Source organism: Chelmon rostratus, chromosome 12 (assembly GCF_017976325.1).
Source record: "Chelmon rostratus isolate fCheRos1 chromosome 12, fCheRos1.pri, whole genome shotgun sequence".
Classification (NCBI taxonomy): Eukaryota; Metazoa; Chordata; class Actinopteri; order Chaetodontiformes; family Chaetodontidae; genus Chelmon; species Chelmon rostratus.
The window spans coordinates 1019103-1039676 of NC_055669.1; the positions used below are offsets into that span (position 1 = coordinate 1019103).

The window sequence follows — 20574 nt, forward strand, 5'->3', positions numbered from 1 at the left end:
GCAGAACATTTGGTGAAGCTGGACCCAGAATAAAATGATTAGTTGAATAATTATTGCAGCACTGTGTAGAATGCTATCTTACATTTGTGTTTCTCCTGTAGCTCAAAGCTAGAAATTCACACTGACTGAAGGTAGTGCAAAAAAAGCCATTGCTTCATGAACGTGTTCAGTTTGGAGGTCTGGTTGTGGTGACCAGAAAGAAGCTGTCACTGTGCAGAAAACGAAGAACCAGCAGCTGACAACACAATACTCAGGTGTGACGTTTGTCAGCGGCGTGCAGGAGCATCGATTTCAAGCCCAGAAAGCCCACAAAAACTAATGTGCACAAAATGGTTTCTCAAGACTTCTTCTTTTATTTATTTCAAGATTGTCAAAAACTGATTTTATTAAAGGCCCTTTTTGTAATCTCTGCCCCAGCGCTGGTCCCACTTCATCCATGGAAAATATAAAACAACACTATAACTCCTCGTTTGTGTGACTGCTGTCTTTACAGTAGTCTGAAATCAAAAACAGAAAGAAAAAAATATCAGCAAATGTTATTTTGCATTAATAAATTGGAAAATGCAATTGTAGCACTATGTTGCATTGTTGTTTTTGTTGATTTATGACACAAAAAATAAAGATTTTATTTGCTATTTAAGGAGTTGATCGTGGTCATTTTTGAAGAGGGGACAGTTTTTCACTCTGGTTGTGAGTTTGTGTGAAACATTAACGCAGTCTATGGTCTCACCCTGGAGCAGTGTGTGTGCTATAGAGAGGTCTCAGCATACTGATGCTTTGTCTGAAATAAACTTTGATAACAAGCAGTGGCTTTGAGCTGATTCACAGATTCTAACAAAATGGCCTCTCTCATCTCTGCTGTTACATAAGGCTGCAGAAGCCAAACCCCACAGGGAGAAATCACCAATATAAGATGATTAACAAGCACAAAGTCAAGTCATCTTTGTATGTCGCGGTACAGGGAATGCATTCATTTAGATGAACATACTGAACTGCATAAACGACTAAAGAAAAAAACAGATTTTAAATGATTCCTCTACAGCAAAGCATGAAATGTAATTTACCAACGTTATTGTTATGACCGAGCACAATCTTTGGATTAATTTATTCAGCTAAATTCTCCACGGATTTCTCCATCTTTATTCCAAAATGTCAAGTCTTCGTTCTAATTGATTCCACTTGATGTGAGAAATGATATGATATCCTGTACGAAAGGCGGGGGAGGATGAATGTAAAAGAAGCTGCTGCATCGTAGAGAAGAAGAAGAAGAAGAAGCTGTGGTACCTGAGATTCGGTTGCATAACTCCTTGTGCACATGCTGCAAGTCCTGGCTGAACACGGAGATGATATCATCCTCCAGCTCCTCCACTACAGTTTCACACTGAGAGAAAAACACAAGCGCAGAAGAAAGACTTGGCCTGGGGGACACAGAGCTGGTGCGGGTCGGCCATGCATACACAACACACACACACACACACACACACACACACACACACACACACACACACACACACACACACACAGTCTTTTCGCACAATGGTGGGCATGCCGTTTGCAGGGCGGTGACCATGTTTCCCCTCTGTTTGCCAAACTGTTCAGCCATTTTGACAACCCGATGGTCACACCGCTGAGCCTCAACTGCTCAGCTCGATAGTATTCTGACTCTCGGATTCATGTGTCATTGATTTCAGCAGGTACTTTGAAAGAGAGCTGTGATTTTTTTAAAGAAAGAGGTGTGACCTGTGATGTGAATTTTATCTCCAGTGTTACATAAACTGAGCAGCAGCATCAGGTTCGAGCTGAATAAACAAAGCACAGCGAGCTTAAAGCATTCATGATTGTTTAGATTTGACTGGGCTTTGAAACGGTGCTCTAACCATATTTATAAGGTGTACAGTATGGCAAGCCAGCAGTCCAGTAACCGTGATTAAAATGACTAGAGCAGTGCCTGTTCAGAATGGCCCGACTGCTTGGCCTTTCTTCAGAGCCGCTCATCCAAAGTGCTTCACACTCGACACTGACTGAGTAGGTTCTCAAAATGTTAACATTAAAAATGAAATTAGCTGACGCCTTGTTAGGTATAACGAGCGCTGTTGAGGGAGCGGGTGTACTCTAACCTTCTCTCTGCATGGCTCTACGTATAACGTGGTCTAGAACTGCACCTAACAATTACTGAATAATCTAATGACTAATTTTATTATATGTCATCGCAACCCTTCGGCTGAACTTTAGAGTCAGGGTTATTACTTTAGGACATGACGTAAAACTTGATTTGTGTGTGGAAAACATGGATTTATTTCATCACTGGAGTAATATGCAGTTAAGATCATTACTGACAAATGTATTTTTGCATCACTGATTTACTGAAACTATCAACATGAACAACTAACTAACTAACTAACAACACTCTGTAATGTCAGTTTAAGCCATTCTCTCACTAAATGGTCATTAAAGTAAGAAAGAAAATATAAATGTTGGATGATGCGTGGTGTAACATTGTGTTACCATAACAGTAGTGGTGTAGACATTTCTGGTAACAGAAGGGCGATGAAGAAACATTTTTAAAAATCAATTTTAAGTGCATACTACTAACATAAACACATTCTGCATGTTGATAATCCTCATCAGGCTTGGGTGGGCACATAATTAAACAGACAGTGCTGTCTCTGTCTCTAAAGTCTTCTTAGTCAAAACGCTCTGCAATGCTTTAGCGTTTGTGCATAGCAGTTGCACTGTTGGGTCTCTGTCTAAAATGATCCCACACAGGGGTCCTCAAACGTATCACTCAAAGGCCCTCAGCTGGTTTTTATTCAAGGCCAGAGGTCGGGACTATCGGCCATAACAAAATAACATTTATTTAAATAATTAATGTCACATCTGTTGTGATTGGGCCAGCATGAAACTGAGGCAGACCAGGCTCAGACAGGGAGTCCACATTCATCTCTGCCTCAGACGTGTTCCAACAGCTACATTTACACCAGTTGTTGAAATGTGTACGAGGGAACAGGAGAGGAGCTGATGGCAAATTATCTGGAGGAACGTCTATGTGTGAACTCAGCAGCAACAACACACACTTTCTCCAGCAGTTAAGGTCGCCATGACAATGATGTCAACAACAGGGAATTATACCACATTAAAACCACATTCAAGCGGGAACAGGACTCTTGAGCTACACTGTATATGTCACTAACAATTCACTGATCAATAGAAAATGTATTTCAAAATAGAAAGTGTTGCACTTCATAATGTGCTGTGGCCTGTTATAAAACAAGGTGTGGGCTGGATCTTTGATGAGCCCCGCTTTCAATGATTGTGGGCAAGGATTTTTAGCTGCAGCTTGTTCTCCGGGGGATGCATGCTATGACCGGGCGCAGCCATCGTTGCTATTGGAATGCAAAAATTCGACCGAGTGATGCCGAGTAGCATCAAGTGAATGATCTGCAACGTTTACAATTAGACAGTGAGTTTTCTGGGCCTGAACCAGTTCTGTAAAGACTGGAAAAGGTGTGCCAACACTCAACTCAAAATGTAAGAATTCTCAATCATTTACAGGTCATCCAAATGACTCCAAACATGATTTTTATTTATCTATTCTATTTATATAACTCTTTTATTTAAAGAGATAAAGTTGGAAGATGGAAACTTCTTTTGCAGGTGAGACCTGGCCATATAGACAGTGAATGTATTCTACTAGAATGGACGTTATGCTGACGTTATGATACAAATATCAGACCAAAGCAGTTGGATTCAATGTGACCATCTTTGGATCAGTTATCGCAATATGTAAACACAGTAAAGGCCCTCTGCATGATATACTGCTAATGGAAACAAAATCCAAATCTTTTATCCCATTCACAGAAAAATACTGCCACTACTTCAGTCACATGACGCACCACGGCATAATGTGGCAAGCTAGCAGCTGTACCAGCTAAAATACGACGCATTGAAGTAAAAGAGGAGTAAAAGCTCTTACATGGTAACACACCTGACCTGAAACTTGATGGAAATTTTGGGATGGGTTGCCATAGGCATGCTGTGTGTGTGGAGTACACCATGGACAGGTCAGGATCGGGTGTGCCACTGCGTGTGCAGTTTGACAGCGACAGCCAACAGTGAATATCAAGAAAACGCCAAGACGCAATGCTGGAAAAGTGGGCACTAAAGCTACAGGCAGTAAAGGCTCCCAGAAAGTTGAAAGGCAAAAAATAAGATTTAAGTATTTGTTAAATTTTCTATATAGATATAGATACAAGTATGTGTTGTTTGAATATTTCTTGAGTAAAAATGTGAAAAAGGATTTCCCTTTTTGGGTTATTTGCCACTTTTACACACAGCTGCATACATGGAATTTAACACATTCAGCAACTGACAAATTAAAAGCTGAGCTTGTACTGAAGAGAAAAACATACACATGTATAACCCCAATTCCAAAAAAGTTGCCACGTTGTCTAGAATGTAAATAAAATAAATAGAATGAAATCATTTTGAAACTAACTGTGTTCATCAACAAAGGTTTTACGAAGTGTTCCTGAGTCCATGTAGTAACATCCCTGATCCAGTCATGAGTTCATATAGTGGTGAACCTCGCTCCATCCTCGCTGTGAGTGTTTCCAGGATGCTCCTGGAAACTATCAAGCTGTTCACCTGTGGAATGTTTCAAACAGGTGTTTTTGTCTTTTGTTGCTCCTGTCACTACTTGTTTGAAACATGTTGCTGCATCTAATTCAGAATAAGCAGAAATTTACAAAAATCAATGAAGCTGATTAGACAAGACATTAAATATATATTGTCTTTGTGCTGTTCTGTCATTGGAGGCAGGGTTATATATGTGTATCTCTGTACAATGCTTTTGATTGGACAGTGCTACAAATGTATCCTAGCAACCCATTCAGGGTTATTTATGCAGGGTCTTTACCGGCAAAGACATTCCTTCAATAGTTAAAGGTGTAGTCCAATGTAGTAAAGTACTAGTTGGAGAGTTATTAAGTAGTTATTAAGAACTTAGGAAGGATTTAACACACAAACTTAGGGATGGATTAAATTGGAATATAGCTGAATTATGCATTTTTGCACTCACTGCGAATTTCAGGGCATTGGATGCCTCGGGTCCATCGAACTGGAAGTTTTTGAAGTCAGGGAAGTCTCCGGTGGCCCCACTGGTCCTGGGAGCAAACCTCATGTACTGTTTGACCTGGGTGTCGGGATCCACGTGGAGGGCGTAGTCGCTCATGCTGTTGCACACCTCATCCAGGAGCTCGCTGAGATGAGCCTCCGAGCGAGCAAGCGGTACCTGGCCAGACAACCGAGACAGGAGGAAACATGAAGGCCAGAAGTTGAGCTGTTTGGTGGCATGAGTGCACCAGTGTCCTGGGCTCCAGTCTGGCCTAGATCTTTGGTCATGTGACATTTTCTTGTTTCCCCAATGTTGCGTATACTAACTCAAAAGCATGCCTCTAAACACACACAGACCGAGCAAAAAAAAAAAAAAAGACCTAAAAATATTCAAAATGTACTTCTAAATATGTCATGGTACCTGTGTCACTGCCTGGCAACACAAACGGTTAGCCTGTGTTGAAAAAAAGAAAAAACTCTTTCTAAACCATTCTGATGTTGACAATCCTCCTCAGAATGTGGGTCAGCAGGGTGACCTCTTGTTTCCGCTGTGTTTTCTCCAGCCTCACTAACAAACCTTACCCTCTAACTCTGACTTTTAACCTGCGTTCATACCCTCCTCACCTCTCTATCCAACCTCCACCATCCTCTTCCTCTCCCCTCTTTGAGAACAAAAAAGTGAGGCGGTGGTGTCTAGACAGGTCAAGACAGGTGCAGTGCCCCTGTTCCCACCATCCATGGAAGGAGATCGGGTGACAGGGGTGACGCCCAGGAGGTGAGGGGGCGAGGAGAGGGTGGTGAAAAGGGTGAAAGGGGAGGTTGGTTTCCTGAGAAGGGTGGGGCTGGTGGAGGAGATGGAAGAAGCAAGAGGCCTCAACAGCAGCCAAGTGCAGGGTAAACAGTTCATCTTCTCAGCCCCCACACTGCTGCTGCTGCTTCTTTTTGGCCCACTCACCCCCCCTCCATCCTCCAATGATCAAAGGAGGAAATCTTCCTTGTCTTCTTTGGTTAAAAGGTGGCAGGGTGGGGATAGGGGGGGGTACAGAACAGGGAGGAAGAGGGGCGGGTCGGAGGGCATCTTGCAGCATGATTTTGTAACAATGTAGATATTATTCACTGACCCTTTTGTCTCTTTTCAGAATTGGCCATGTTCCCTTCCGGGCCAAGCCTACTGCTTACACCGCGCGCAAACACACACACACACACACACACACACACACACACACACACACACACACACACACACACACACACACACACACACACTTCGAGATGTCACAAAGTGACAAAGGGCCTCTTTGCCATCTGTTTTGCACCAAATCCTTCCTTTGCACTCACTGTTTTTCTGTTTCTTCCTCTGGTCAACAAAAAGGGTCTTCACAGTAAAAACAAATCAAACCAATCACTGATCCCTCTGTCTTTAAGGCTGACCCCACCTCTTTGACTTGTGATTCATTCAGACGATCCCTTGAGCTTGACAACACTGTTGTGCTGAGGAGGAAGGAAGCCGGCTGGCCAACAGAATATGTTACAGCACGGGGCCAAAGGTTGGAGGCCGAGCACCGAGGGATGTAGGTCCCGCAGGCCAATGATGATGAGGTTCACCTATCAATCAAAATCTGCTTGTGATGACTTTGACATCAGTGGCGATATGTCATCCACTGAATGAGTGGAATTAGTGATTATATCTAGTCTAGTCTTGCATATTTATGGGACAGACATTAATGTGGCTACTTCCATTATCTACTATGAAGATTACTGTCTGAATCACTTAATCATTCGTTTGGTCCAAAAACTCAGAAACGCCCGTCACAACTTGCTTGCTTCCTTGAGAACAGGTTGACATATTTAAACTCCTCGTATTGTCCAGCCAACAGCAACAAAAACTCAAAGATGTTCAGTTTCCTTTTCCTAACCAACAAATCATTTTTTTGCACAAAGAGCACACAATACAATAAAGCCACGATCAAAACTGTTGGTGAGTAATCACCAGTAGATCGAGCAGTCTTCTCTGATCAATAAAACTGCATTCATAGAGTTTGACAAAATCATCTTTGTGAAAGGCCTGTTTACAAGCTTTTACTGAAGCTTTGAACTACAACTTATTATCATTTGTGATGGAGGAGGCCATTATCAATGTACATTTATTCATATTATTGTGTTGTTGTTTTTAATCTTATTAATATTTTATTATTTGTATCTTTAATAGTGCATCACTTTTACAATAAGACAGCTAATACTATAGCTGTCCGGTAAATTTAGTGGTGTATAAGGTCCTTGTGCTTAATACAGAGTTAAATCTTGAGTGATATTATTTTTTGCCTAAAATCAAACAAATACTATAAGAACTGTGGGAAATCATATAACTGTTCAAAGGTTTCTTTTCTCATCATATCTATAAATTTGATCAGATGTTTGAAATTTAAACTCAAACTAAATGCTCAATCTCATCCAAAACCCATTAAAAAAGAGTAACTCCTCTGCCCCTGCCAGACAATAAAACCACGTCGGTCCATCTCAGCCCATGGGCTTGGGTTTGAGTCATTATCATGCCATGCTACAAAATGGTCTGGAATTAAACCCTTTCCTTGCCAGCCGGAGCCTTGTGAAAGGGAGCTGTCAGTCACAGTGTTGTTTGAAGAATGGGGTGGGTGGGGGGGTGGGGGGTTGGTTGGGCCAGAGAATAGGCTTCTCAGGGATGCTATCCTCCATTCAATTCCCATTGGACAGAGAGCCATTATTGCACCGCTGTGGACAGCGGCCTTTCAGTTTTATTGTCCTGGTGATTTGGGCCGGTGAAGACCCATAAATTAATAATAATAACAATAATAATAATAATATTGTCATCAAAGTAGCGAGTGGAAGGAGAAGCTGAAATGTAATTTTGACCATTGTGTATTTTAAACAAGCATAACAAGCATATGTATAAGTGAATAAGAATGTCCACAATGAAGGCTTGATAATAATAATCTAGTTTCACTAGGAAATATTGAAGCACTTTGTTTAATTTGTAATTAGCTAGCAGTTCTGACATGTAAATGATATGCATCCTTAGAGCAGCATTAAATCACAGCCAAGAGCTGGTTAATGTTTGCATTAAGAGGATGGAGAACAAGGCCTGGCACAGTGATTGACAGAAAACAGGGCAAAAGTTTGGGAAATAAAGCTTTTTTTCAATCGAGCATAAGGATGTGGTAAACTTATTTTAGCATGAAGTCGCTAGCCTGGCTCTGTCAAAAGGGAAAAAAATGTTGCTTTAGGGGAAATTAATGCAACTATTTCCTAGTGGGAAGTCAGTGAGGGATCATGCCCTTGTCTGCTGGATCAATGTGATCCTCTTTACACCCTCCCAAGTACAAAAATACACCCACTAAAACCTGTACTCACCATCCATATCTGGCAACTCACACCAAAGCAGTACTTATTCCACTACAGTATGTACATGTATGTAACTCCCTCTAAAACCAGACATTTCTGTTTGTGTACAGTGGGGATGGACTGGAACTACAAAAATGGCCCAGGGTGCTCCCGTTTTCTTGGGGGTGGGGGGCATGACACATCTCTCTCACTCTTGTTTTTGTACACTGGGCTGCTCAAGTGGCCCACAGAATGACTGATACATGCTGGCCAGTGAGTTTTAAAGTGTTGGAGGTGGATTTTTGCAGGTCTTTGCAGGGTTTGCACACAGTGTCCCCCCAGTAAGCAGTACATGATCCCTTGCAGTCTTTCAGGGCATAGATCACCTGAAAAACACAAACTGTCTTTTTACATTTCTGTTAGTCTACTGATTTGTTAAACAAGATATGGAGTGTGCTGGTAGCTGAAAATTTAAGACATTTGATGCAGGGGCCTTTGCATATCTTCTCCCTAGTTTCTGACTCTCCCTACTATCAACTTTCCAATAAAGTCAAAAATGCCAAAAAAAAGCTGGATGCTAAATGCTAAGCTAGGCTAACTACATCCTCTTCCAGCTCTGATATCAATCCTCTCGTCTACCAAAGACTAAATGCATTGCAAAACTCAGTAAAGTGCATGTCACCACACTCAGTCACATTTCTGGGCCATGATATTATGTGTCACTGTGTCAGCATGGCATTGTGCATCCTCTCATTCTCAATGCATGACTTCCCATCGGTCACTATGAGACCAGCTCATTGCTCCAACTAAGTTCAATGTCTTTGGAGGCCTTAAATGTGTCATTGTTACAGCAGGCAGTTTTAACTTTTGTGCAGCAGAGCAGCCCCATGCCCCCAGGAAGTCCTACTGTGAGGAGGCCAAAGAGCAGAGACTTAAAACCTGCAAATCCTCCTCGGTGATGGCATCTAAGCTGTGACATCCCTCCCTCTCCGATTCACATTGGGTCAAAAGCTGCTGAAAAGGAGGGAGCCGGGAGGGCATGGGATCAAGGTTTGGCTTCTTCTGTGACTCAGTAACATTTGATTGACCAAACAATGCAACAGGTGGAGGTTAGTGTCAACTAAGGGCAGAGGAGGAGCTCATCTCTGGAGGAACCATGCAGACTGGTGGCTATAGCATGATAATAACCCAAAACTGTTCCACCCAGAAGAACTGATCTGGGATCTGCAGTCAAAGAAATGTCCTCCACTGTTAGATGAAACTGTCACTGTGTCTGTCCATCACATTGTTGAAGTAAGATCTGACTTGCCATGACGCACAACACGATCAATTCTTATACTAATTCTTATACTCTATACTAAGAATAAGTTTTATGAAGGGCTGACATAAACTAATATTTGTTCTTTTACATTTGGTCCCAGAATGGTGACATTAGTCATTCCAGTTTCCACTGGAACAAACACACATATCTTTTATAGGAGAGATACCACATTAGGTCTCTCAGGAAAAGACTAAACACCACAGGTCAGTATAAATGTAAGCATCATGTCAGAACAGCCCGGATCATCAGTTTACTCATTCTGATGAGTAAAACTCCACAGACAGTTATCTAATGTTTTATGTGGCTCTGGAACAGCTGTGACAAGTCTGAGAAAATAACCCCAATGATGTCAGTTACACAGAAGGTAACGTCTACTGATTTGCAGTGTGGGATCAAGTAATTTTAGAGCTTAACCCCAAAATCCTTACAGCTTCAATTTTGACCATTCTTTTAAAAATGTATTTCTTGAGTACAATTACTCCCACAACAAAATAACAAGTGAAAAGTGAGAATTATCTTTTGAAAAAAATACTCAAGTAAATGCAAGAATGTACCTGGTTAATAAATTACTGAGATAACAAGTTACTTTGCATTTTAATATATTTCTTAGGGTAAGCAGGCCAATCCAAATAATGAAAAAACAGCACTTGTGGTTAAAATTTAATGAAAATAATGTTAACATTGCAGTGGGAGGTAAAAAGGAGAAGACCAGCTCAAAAGCATACTCTTTAATTTTAAAATAAGGAACATCAAAAGTATTTGTTCCTAAAAAAAAATACTTTTTTATTCATGCACATTACTACCCACTGTTATTATTATTATTATTTTTTTTTCAAAGACTCAACTACATTTTTTGGGGATCAAGCAATGCCAGTAGGGGGCAGTGACATGTTGGTGATGGGTCACTTCACACAATCAAGTATTACGATGTTTCTCATTCACATTGATTCATTTTTTCAAACAGTATTAATATTCTCTGAAGTGTAATTGTCACAACTGCTTTATGGGACATTACAAGTGAACTGCATGTCTCCAAAAGGTGGTAACTTACCCGAATCATTTCACCCAGTTATTGTCTAAGTAAATTACATACTGAATTGAAAAAAATGTTACATCATTGTGTGAGCCATACTGCTTAAAATGTTTAGATGTTCTTTCACCATGGCAGTCAACCCTGGAACAGTTTCTTATATGCAAAGTTTAGTTCAACCTTTTTGTTGACATTGACTGCTCATTGTACTATACAAAAATGGCAGTTTTGTCTAGCTGAATGATTTTCAGTGCTATTATCACACTGAGCTGTCTAGATTTCAACAGTAAATAAAGATTTACTGAGAAAAGTCAATACCATATAACACTGTAATACACAGCAAAAGGATATGCACATTTGAATGTGTACAGTAAATGTATTTGTGCAGCAATGTGCTACATGCAAACAGAAAATTCGCCTTTGATCTTTCATGTAAAGTCATACATAAGTCAAGATTTGCTACAAAATCACAGCCCTAGCAAAAACCAAGACAAAACAGGCAACAATGAAAAAAATCTGTGGTAGTTCAGTAAAAAAACAAACAAATTGAAATGAACCCTGCCTGATCTGCAGAAACAAGAATGGTGGTTGTTTCTTGTCCTACCGGGTTCTTTATTCTCTACGTGATAAGAGTATATACAGGCATCATTGAACGGTTAAACTCCTTGTACAATGTGCCATGTGCACAACAATGATACCAGTGGTACCACATACAGCTGTTTCAACTTTGTTTGATTTCTTTTGAAGATTCTGTCTGTAGTGGAAAGGATGACAGGATAGATATTTGTGAATATATTGCTGTGTATATGATTGCACTTTGGATCTCTCTTAGCCTGATGGAATTGTTGGCTGTGACCATGTTGCAGATTTCTTGTACTTGATGATAGCTGAATACTGCTGCTCTACTACCAGCAGAGGTCGCTGTGTAGTCCTATGTACGGCATGTACAATTCACAAATATAAAAATATATCTTGTTATGGATAGAATATTCTATGCAAACTGATCTGTACATTCCTCATTCACATCTTATGGTACAATGTAATTTCGCCTTTCTGGAAGTGCTTTTCCTTAGAATGTGGAGAATTTGAACGGCTCTTATCATGGCTGCCACTTAAATACTCGCGGATCATTTCAACGCAAGTGCGTTACGAGCCGCGGCTTCCCTGTACCAATATGGCACCCGGAGCATGATATAATAATAATAATAATAATACATTTAATTTCTAGTGCACTTTTCGTCGACAGGATCTCAAAGTGCTACAAAGTTAAAAAGTTAGACAAAAAAAAGAAAAAAGTTAAAGCAATGCTCAATAAAAACAATAGACAGGTTAAAATCAGTTCATAATCAACATTCATAGGCCTTTCTGAATAAAAAAGTTTTCAGGCCTGATTTAAAAGAGTCTAGGCTCTGAATAGCCCTCACTTGATATTTTAAGTGCATGGTAGACTACATCTAACAAGCAGAACAGCAATACACCATCAATTTACCTCACACACAAACAAGCAAACAAGTCTCTGTGAGGTGTGAGGTCAGCTGTGAAAGCTACGTTAACCACAAAAGATTCCGTGGTTGTATGAGCTATAGAAAAAAAGGCCACTAGCCCGGCCCTAAACATGCCCCTGCTTACCTTGAACTCAGGTCACTGTTTTTTGCGGGGCTGCTGCTGCGCTGCCATGTCTTGTCTATCTGTGTGCTGTCAATGTCCTCCTTTCATGCTGCAATTTTATCAGTTCTAGATTTGTTTTCCACTCAGGCTCACAGTCAGTGTGTGAGAGTTAGCAGCCCTCAGTTTATTAGACGGGTTTCCTGTTTTCATTTGTCTCCAAGCCTAATACATAAGCCTGATCTGAATGTCCTCCATCATATAACTATTGTCACAGGCTGAATAGTATTCATTGAGGAAAGTAAATCAGCTCTGATATGTAAATGGAAGGTGCCCCTTTAAACAGTGTGTTGATATGTAGTTGGTTATAAATCCACAAGTCATGAGCCATGTGATAAGAGAAAAATAATGCATGAGGCACACAGGTCAGGGTGGAGTGTCCCACTCATACCTTCCTCAGTGCAAACCTGGTGTTACGTCACAACGGTTGAATAAACATGACTTGAGGATGGTAACATGAAGAGGCTGTAGCCTAGTAAGAACTGAAACCTGATCGTCAAGGTATGAGTATTAATTTGAACTTGATACAGATGATGCCTCAGCACATTCTCCAGCCAATCATAATCGATTTGATGGATGACATTGATAACAGATTTTAGATCCATAATTACAGTGGTGACTAAGGGTAATTATCATTTCTCTGCTGTTCAGCACACTACAGTATACTGTAACTCAGAGCTGTGGCAGACAGACGAGTGGTAAGGTGAGAGGATCTTTACCTTTTTGTCTGTCATGGTTCCATCTGGGTTGAGTCTAAAGCTGCCGACGTTGATGGTTTTCTTTGGGTCCACCTGACTGATTGAGTAGTTCAGTTCATCCACAATCGCCTTGCATGCTGGGAAACACAGGTAAACCTCAGACATGGCAACAAGACAAGCTGCAGTTCACGGGCAGGAATTCGGTGAACATCAGTATATTAAATGAAAAGTAATTCAAAAGGTCATTCTTGGCAACTAAAGAGCACTTCTTGTCCAGCAGTGAGCAAGCTACTGTAGATAAACTATACTGATTAACACTTTGTTTTGGTGACAGAAGCCTGATGAACTGATGATGAACATGTCTAATGCTTTATCAGATGAGACTGAGTCTCCCAGGTACAAAATACTAGATGAAATTAATCAAACTGTCAGAATAAGGTTCTAAAAGATTGTAAAGCTTTACCATGCTTACTGTGACTTTAGTGAATATCAGAGCCTGACGGCTTATTTATTCTGAAGGGCAAGACCAATATCAAGATTTGAGCAATAATAATGCATAGGCCAATATTTCTTTTACAACATAAGCACACAATGTAAACCTCTCTCTCAAATATGGTTATTAAAGGACTGTCACCAAGATTTGTAGAGAGCAGGACATTTTACAATGTATAAATGAATTTATCAGTGCTCTCTACTAGACACTGATGGGACACAGTTTTTTTGGTATGTTACACCTCAGTTTATTGTTCAGCTGACATATACACTGCTAAAATACGTCTGGGACACACTAATAATGGCTGTTGTATTGGTTAGGTTCAAGGATATACTAATCTACACTTACCTGTGTTTTAGATTTGATATTGTACATTAATATGCCACTTCTCATACATATCTCAACATGCTGATTGGAGACTCTATAATCAAACACGTAAGAATGGCAAAGACTAAAAATCTAATTAAAAATGATACATCTGCCAAGGAGCGAACAGTACTAGCCAGTTATTCTCTCTACAGTGCTATTCATGGTGAGACTTTTGACATTCTGTGGAGGACAACTGGCTCTAAGGTCCTTCTCAACAATTGAGTATGGTCACTCATCATGCTATAAAAACACCTAGGCATTTGTTATTGTGTTGGCCCTGTAGCGAACGGCAGCTTAAATACCATGGGAAGCTGGGTTTGCACTTGTTATGTCTCGTTGTGTCTGTTAAGCTGTTTGTTTCACCAGCGTCATGTCTTGTCTTGCACTTCTTGTTTTATTATGAAACCCTAACTCTCCTCTCGTTTCAGACCCTTGACTTCCTGGTGTGTTTTCCCGCCTGTCTGATTGTCTGCCCCGCCCTGATTGTCTCCACCTGTTCCTCGTTACCTCATGTGTATATATAGTCGGCGTCTCCCTTTGTCCTGTGCCAGATTGTCATGTGCCTTGTCTCACGTCAGTCCAGCGTCTAATCATTGTCAGTGTGTAATCCTTGAGAGAGTTTTTGTTTTTGCCTTGCCCTTTTGAGAACCTTAAAATCCTTAGTGTCATTATTTGTATTTTTTGAGCCGTGCGCCTTTTGTTCTTCCTTTTGTAAATAGTATCTTTTGTTATTAAACCGGCCTGAAGCCTCTTACTTCGATCCTGTCTGTGTCGTGCATTTGAGTCCTGACTCTCTCTCCTGGGAAATTGTGTCAGCACTCAGTTCTGTTTTTCTTGTACCAGTGATGTTCACATTCAGGTGATGGCTTCTCAAGTGATATGACATCATAAAGCTTTCATCCGATCAACCTATGTCCATCAGCATTGTCGGTAACTGACAAACCTGCTTTTAAATGAAGTCAAGCACACAATAGTTCTGCATAGCCTGTAGTTAAAACAATGCTGAAACAATGGAATGGAATCATTCCCCAGTACACGTGTGCCAAACTGAAAGACCCATACCAAAATGTGTCATTACACCCCTGATATACTATATATATACTGTATGTGTGTGTGTCTCTCTCTCTCTCTCTCTCTGTGTATATATATATATATGTACACACACACACAAATATATATATATGAAGATTTTAAAGGTAAACAGTGCAAAACTGTACAGATCTGCAAAGAACTCCAAACCAAGGTTTTACTTTCCAACACTTTCTTTTCACAGGTTTTCATCTCCACTATCTACGCAAATTTATATTAGCAAGCAGGTAACTTGCATATATAATATGGTCTAACCATATACCTCAGCCCATCCACTACGCTCTGCTACAACCAATCACCTTGCTACTCCCCCTGGCTATGACGGAGCTACAAATCACAACTGTTCAAGATTTGTTCTCTATCTCTTACGGTCTCTAATCGTAACACTTTTTTTATAGCGCTTTTCTAGTTTTACCAACCATTCAGTGTTTTCCAACACAATTTATTACTCACCCATTCACACACACACACCAAAGGCACAGCACCAGGAGCAACCTGGGGCTCAGTTTCTTGCCCAAGGACACAATGACATGTAGAACAAGAATCGGACCACAAACCTGATTAGTGGATGACTGTTCTGCTCCTGAGCCACAGCCACCCCACACACTTTAAGCAGTTCAGCGTATTTGATGAAACAAATGTACTTTTATGTGTCTTGCAATTTTGAGGACTGCAGTCACATTGGTTGAATGCACTTAATGTAAGCCGATTTGGACGAAAGTGTCAGTTAAAAAAAAAAAAGAAATGTGATTGATACTTTTGTTACCAACCAACAGATGGGTCTGCAGTGGCAAGTGTTGTGCTTTACAGCAGCATCCGCAATATTTCATTGACTAAAATCATTCAGTCAGACGACTGGTGACTTACCAGAACAGTAGAGCACCTTATCCCTCTTCCCCTGGCTGCTGCTGCTGAAGACAGATAGCACCATCACAGTCATTTGAACAATCCAGGAGGCCATACTGACAACCTGACAGGACAGACAGACAGTGATACCAGCAGTCTGGTCAGACAGTAGTGCGTTGTTAGGAAAATAAACTCTAATATATGACATTATAAGTGCCAAGGGATTTCAATGAGCAAAACTGTATTTGTCCATTCAACTGAATCATCAACCAGCACATGTACTGCCCAGTAATAATTCATTTTCAAAGGATTTGTATCATGTTAATATGAACATATCTGGCATTGTTGGAGGCAGGTGGACTGACTCTGGAGAGAGAGAGCCAGAAAGCAACAGCAACAGAACAGATTAGCAAACCATCCAACAACTAGCAATCAAACACACAGACACTGCTGATGAACAGCAGGCAGACAGGGACAGGGTCCCTGCATGAGACGCTGATTAAAACACAGCAATGAAAAATGTCTCAGGGTTGTTGTCAGTGTACCGATGTAACCCTCAAAGTGTTGAAGCACCCAGAGTGCTTCCTTCTTCCTTCCATCTCTTCTCTTGTTACTACTCAGTGATGGTATATGTGTGCGGTACACACCTATAGGAACACTGCTGAACTGGTTTACTGTCCTCAACATCAATACCATGCTCTATTAAACATGTACAGTTTTTCTGCTTGGAATACTGTTGTTCATGAGGCAGAGCGGGTCATCCACCCTCATTCAGAGCGTGTGAGTGGTCAAAGTAGACTAGAAAAGCACTATATAAAGCAGTCCTCTTCCAATAATACGGTCAATTTTAACTACGCCAGTTTCCTGCAAAGATGTTAGCTTAAGTTACATCTTCGCCTTGTTCTTTTTTTCTTTTCTAGGTAGAATACATGAATGGGTGTGTGGGAGTGTAACATGTGTGCATGTGTGGAACACCAGTGGTAAGTAGGTATCAGTTGCTTAATTATTGCAAGCTAAAACATGGCCATCATGGGAACAGGTTCAGGTATCCTGTCTATTTTCCAATTGTCCTTGCACATTTTTCAACAAACACCGCATCCCTGTGTTTTTCAAACCCAGCAACACACTCAGACGGAAACTGGTCCATCCGGAAGACCACACACCCAAACACAAGAGAAGCAATCTTGTGTATGCAGGTCAGTGCAGTGAGGAATGCAAAGAGCCATTAAACCAATGCATCACTCAGCCCAAAAGGGCCAACTCTTCAGGCCAAGACTCAGCAGTTTACCTCCACCTGAAAAGTAAGAGACACTCATTCGGGGACATCAACAAACATATTTCGGACAGGGAGGAAAGATGGATTGAAAGAGGAATGAAGGAGCCACTTATGGAAAAACAGAGAAACCATCCCTCAACAGGAGGAGGAGGTCTATATTTTCTTCCCTTCACAGGAGATTTAACTGTTCACAGTTGGCTAATGACAGACACTAATTTGACTATGTTAATCTAGGAAGACTTTTTAGGGGGGTGGGGGTGGGGGGTCACATATGTGCAGGTCAAAAACCAGTCTCAGATCTTAACCTCCTTTTCTGTTCCTGAGTTATGGAGTTGAATAATGGTCAGAAAAGTTTTTCTGAAGAATATTATGATGACAAAGTGAAGCTGACTTTTGAACTTTTTGATATAAAACATCACCCCTTTGTCATTTTATCCTATGAGACATTTGTTTGAAATTGTGTGAAACAATGCGTCTATAGACAGATGCACATAGTTACATACAGACAACCCAAAAATATAATGCTGGCCATAGCTGTCGCCAGCACAAAGACATAACAATGGACTGTGGGATCGTCAGAGTTACACAGAGGAGCGAGACTCATCGTGACAAACTTACTACTGTTAGCTACCTCTTTTACAAAACAAACAGTATTACTAACCCCACATCACACACACATATCACCATACAATCAGATCAGTTACACAGACGTTTTTTTGTATTACTGTAACAACACTGGCAGTAAAGTGACTAATAGAGTAGACACAAAGTTCAACTGAATGGAGTTTATTATCAATACTGCTCATGACTGAATGGTTAGGTGTAACCTGCATGCATGGTTTAACTGCTTAGAACGCCCCAAATCAGTCCCTGATTGCCTTTTATGCTAATGATATGTCTCAATAAAATGCAGAACCGATTCAAGCCAAGTCTTAAACTTAGCATTAGCTAACGTTTTGCCTGCAGACCTTGAATACAGTTGTTCTCTTTTCACCACTATCACTACCACATTGTCCTTGAATCCAACATTTAGTTTTGGAGTAGCCCCTTCCTGAATAGCTGCTGTGCGCATTGGCCTCTGCTGCATCCGAGTAGGCCGCCAGGTTTGGACGCATTGCACTACAAATCAACCAATCATGTTTCAAAAACAAAATGTAACTTCTCAATGTAAAAAAAAAATGAAATGTAGGTAGAAATTCAAATATTTTAGGAAGGAAGTTTTGGGAACCAAGTTAAAGTCAAGTCTCAAATCCTCAAATTTGCAACTCCAGGCCCCACCTCTGCTTTTAAGTTCACAGGATGTACTGTACAAACTACAACAAGTCATTAACCAGACGACAATACACAACACAACTCTGAAGAGGAGTCAGGGAGATGTTAGCTCCAGGTGACACTGCTGATCTTCCTCTCCTCTATGAACCAGCTGAGCCTCTGGTCTTCAGCAGAGCTCAACTGTCCCATCTCAAGACTAAGGGTGACCAGGCTGGTTCAGTCAGAGCCCCTCAGCTCTGCAGCTCCCTGCTCTGGGATCTCAGGCTAGCAGAAGAAGACATCTATTTTGTCAGTTCCCAAAACTTATCTTTTTTTTAAAAAAAAATAAAATAAAATAAAAAAGCCTTTCATTAATGCTACCACCACTGTATGGTATTTCCAACATGTGTTATCTGTTTTAATATCATCACTGTTGTTATTATCTTTATTGCTGTGTATTTTATTCCTTTTTATTTTGGATTATCCTGAGTGATTTTAGTTGCCACCATCCTGAATGTTTCAACTATATCCAGCACCTTGTAACTTTGTTTTGAAAACTGTAAATAAAGTTTATCGTAGTCAGACAGTCCTGAAAAGAAAATCCAATCAACCAAATAATCAAACAGCTGTTTGGGTGTACAATAGGTTTCCTGGTGCTAAAAGATGATTATCTGGGTTATTTTAAATAGCTGTCGAATTGCATGCTGTTAAATACTTTCAAATATCATTTAGGCAACATTTCTACAGCAGACTGTACATTGTGAATAAGCATTGCACCTTCAGACTCAGTTCCAGCCAAAGTTACTTTGTGCATTGCAAAGGCAACTCTAAGCACAGGAGAGCGTTAGCGAGAGGGCGTTAAATCGCTCGTTTGACTCAAAGAGACCCCCAGCAGCTGATCCCGGCAGCGCTGATCCCGGGACAGCCTTACCTGTGGCCAGATGTGCGTCATGTTGTCTGTTGGGACATTTAACAATCGCTGAACGTGTCGGATATAAACGGCATATTATTTCCATTAAATTTCACATTTTACAGTTATTTAACGTTGCATGCAAGCCCCCGGTTGTGTACTTAAGGAAGAATTCGGGTACACTGAATATTAATTCGATTCAATTCTATGCTAATCCGTACTGCTTGATGCATTCAGTGCATGCCGAATGTTACGGTGACTCAAGTCAAATCGTAAAATACATTTCATCATATTCTCAACGAGGTGATCGTTGGCCAGTGCGCAAGGCTATATTAAATTCCAGTATTTTGCAGCAGGGTTTCATGGTGCGTGCTGTGCATGTCGGGGCTATGCATAGCTGATCGGCTAGCAGGCAGCTTGTCTTACCTGGTGAGTCAGGAGGAGGCGGACGTGGGTTCGTTCAGACTCAAATGTCGGCCGTGTTGGGACTACACTGATGAGCTGTCATCAACTTGCTACTTTTTGTGAGAATCTCAACAGAAGTTACTGATCCATCAGCACTGACAGCTTTCATTCATGCTCAAGTGGAAGTTTTACATTTCCTGTCGTGACTTTCAAAGTAAAATCTTTCTTGACCAACAATTGGCAATATTACATCGTGATTGATAACAGTTTACATTTAGGAAATAATCGACAATGAATAAAAATTGTTTTACTAAAATGTTTATCCGCCACTACTTCATCATATTCTCCACAGAGGACGGTTTCGGCTTTAATCTTGAAGGGACAGTCGACACACTTCTCCCTCCGCCTGATTCCTTCTGACTTGACGCGGTCATTGAAACGGCTGCTTCACGTGCACGTCTGTGGTGTAGCCACGTTCAGCCAGACGTCGGCCTGATCAACCAATCATGTCCCAGACTCAAAGCGGGCGGACCAATCAAACAGCTACGGTGTCAGGCGGCGTGTTCCGGTTTGTTCCACAGTGAAATCAGACTTGTGTTATTGATTGGGACGTTCAATGGCCCGTGAAAGAAAAACAAACTAACTGTTGTTATTCAGTGTCTGCTCACATACACACTGAATACATATACCATGCAGGACAGACAGCGTCATTTATTTACCTTTGCCCATCAACCATACACACATATTATCTT

At 40.8% G+C, this 20574-nt stretch overlaps 1 protein-coding gene across 1 annotated transcript; it reads right to left on the reverse strand.

Annotated features, from left to right (window-relative positions):
- Positions 1-303: 303 nt before the first annotated feature.
- On the reverse strand, positions 304-19991 carry cnpy1 (canopy FGF signaling regulator 1). The gene is made up of 6 exons (XM_041949639.1): positions 19844-19991; positions 16002-16104; positions 13205-13320; positions 5078-5290; positions 1285-1381; positions 304-497 (listed from the first exon to the last, which is right to left on the reverse strand). Exons 2-6 carry the CDS (start codon positions 16093-16095, stop codon positions 457-459), a joined length of 561 nt encoding a protein of 186 aa, XP_041805573.1. The 5' UTR covers positions 16096-16104; positions 19844-19991; the 3' UTR covers positions 304-456.
- Positions 19992-20574: the final 583 nt, after the last annotated feature.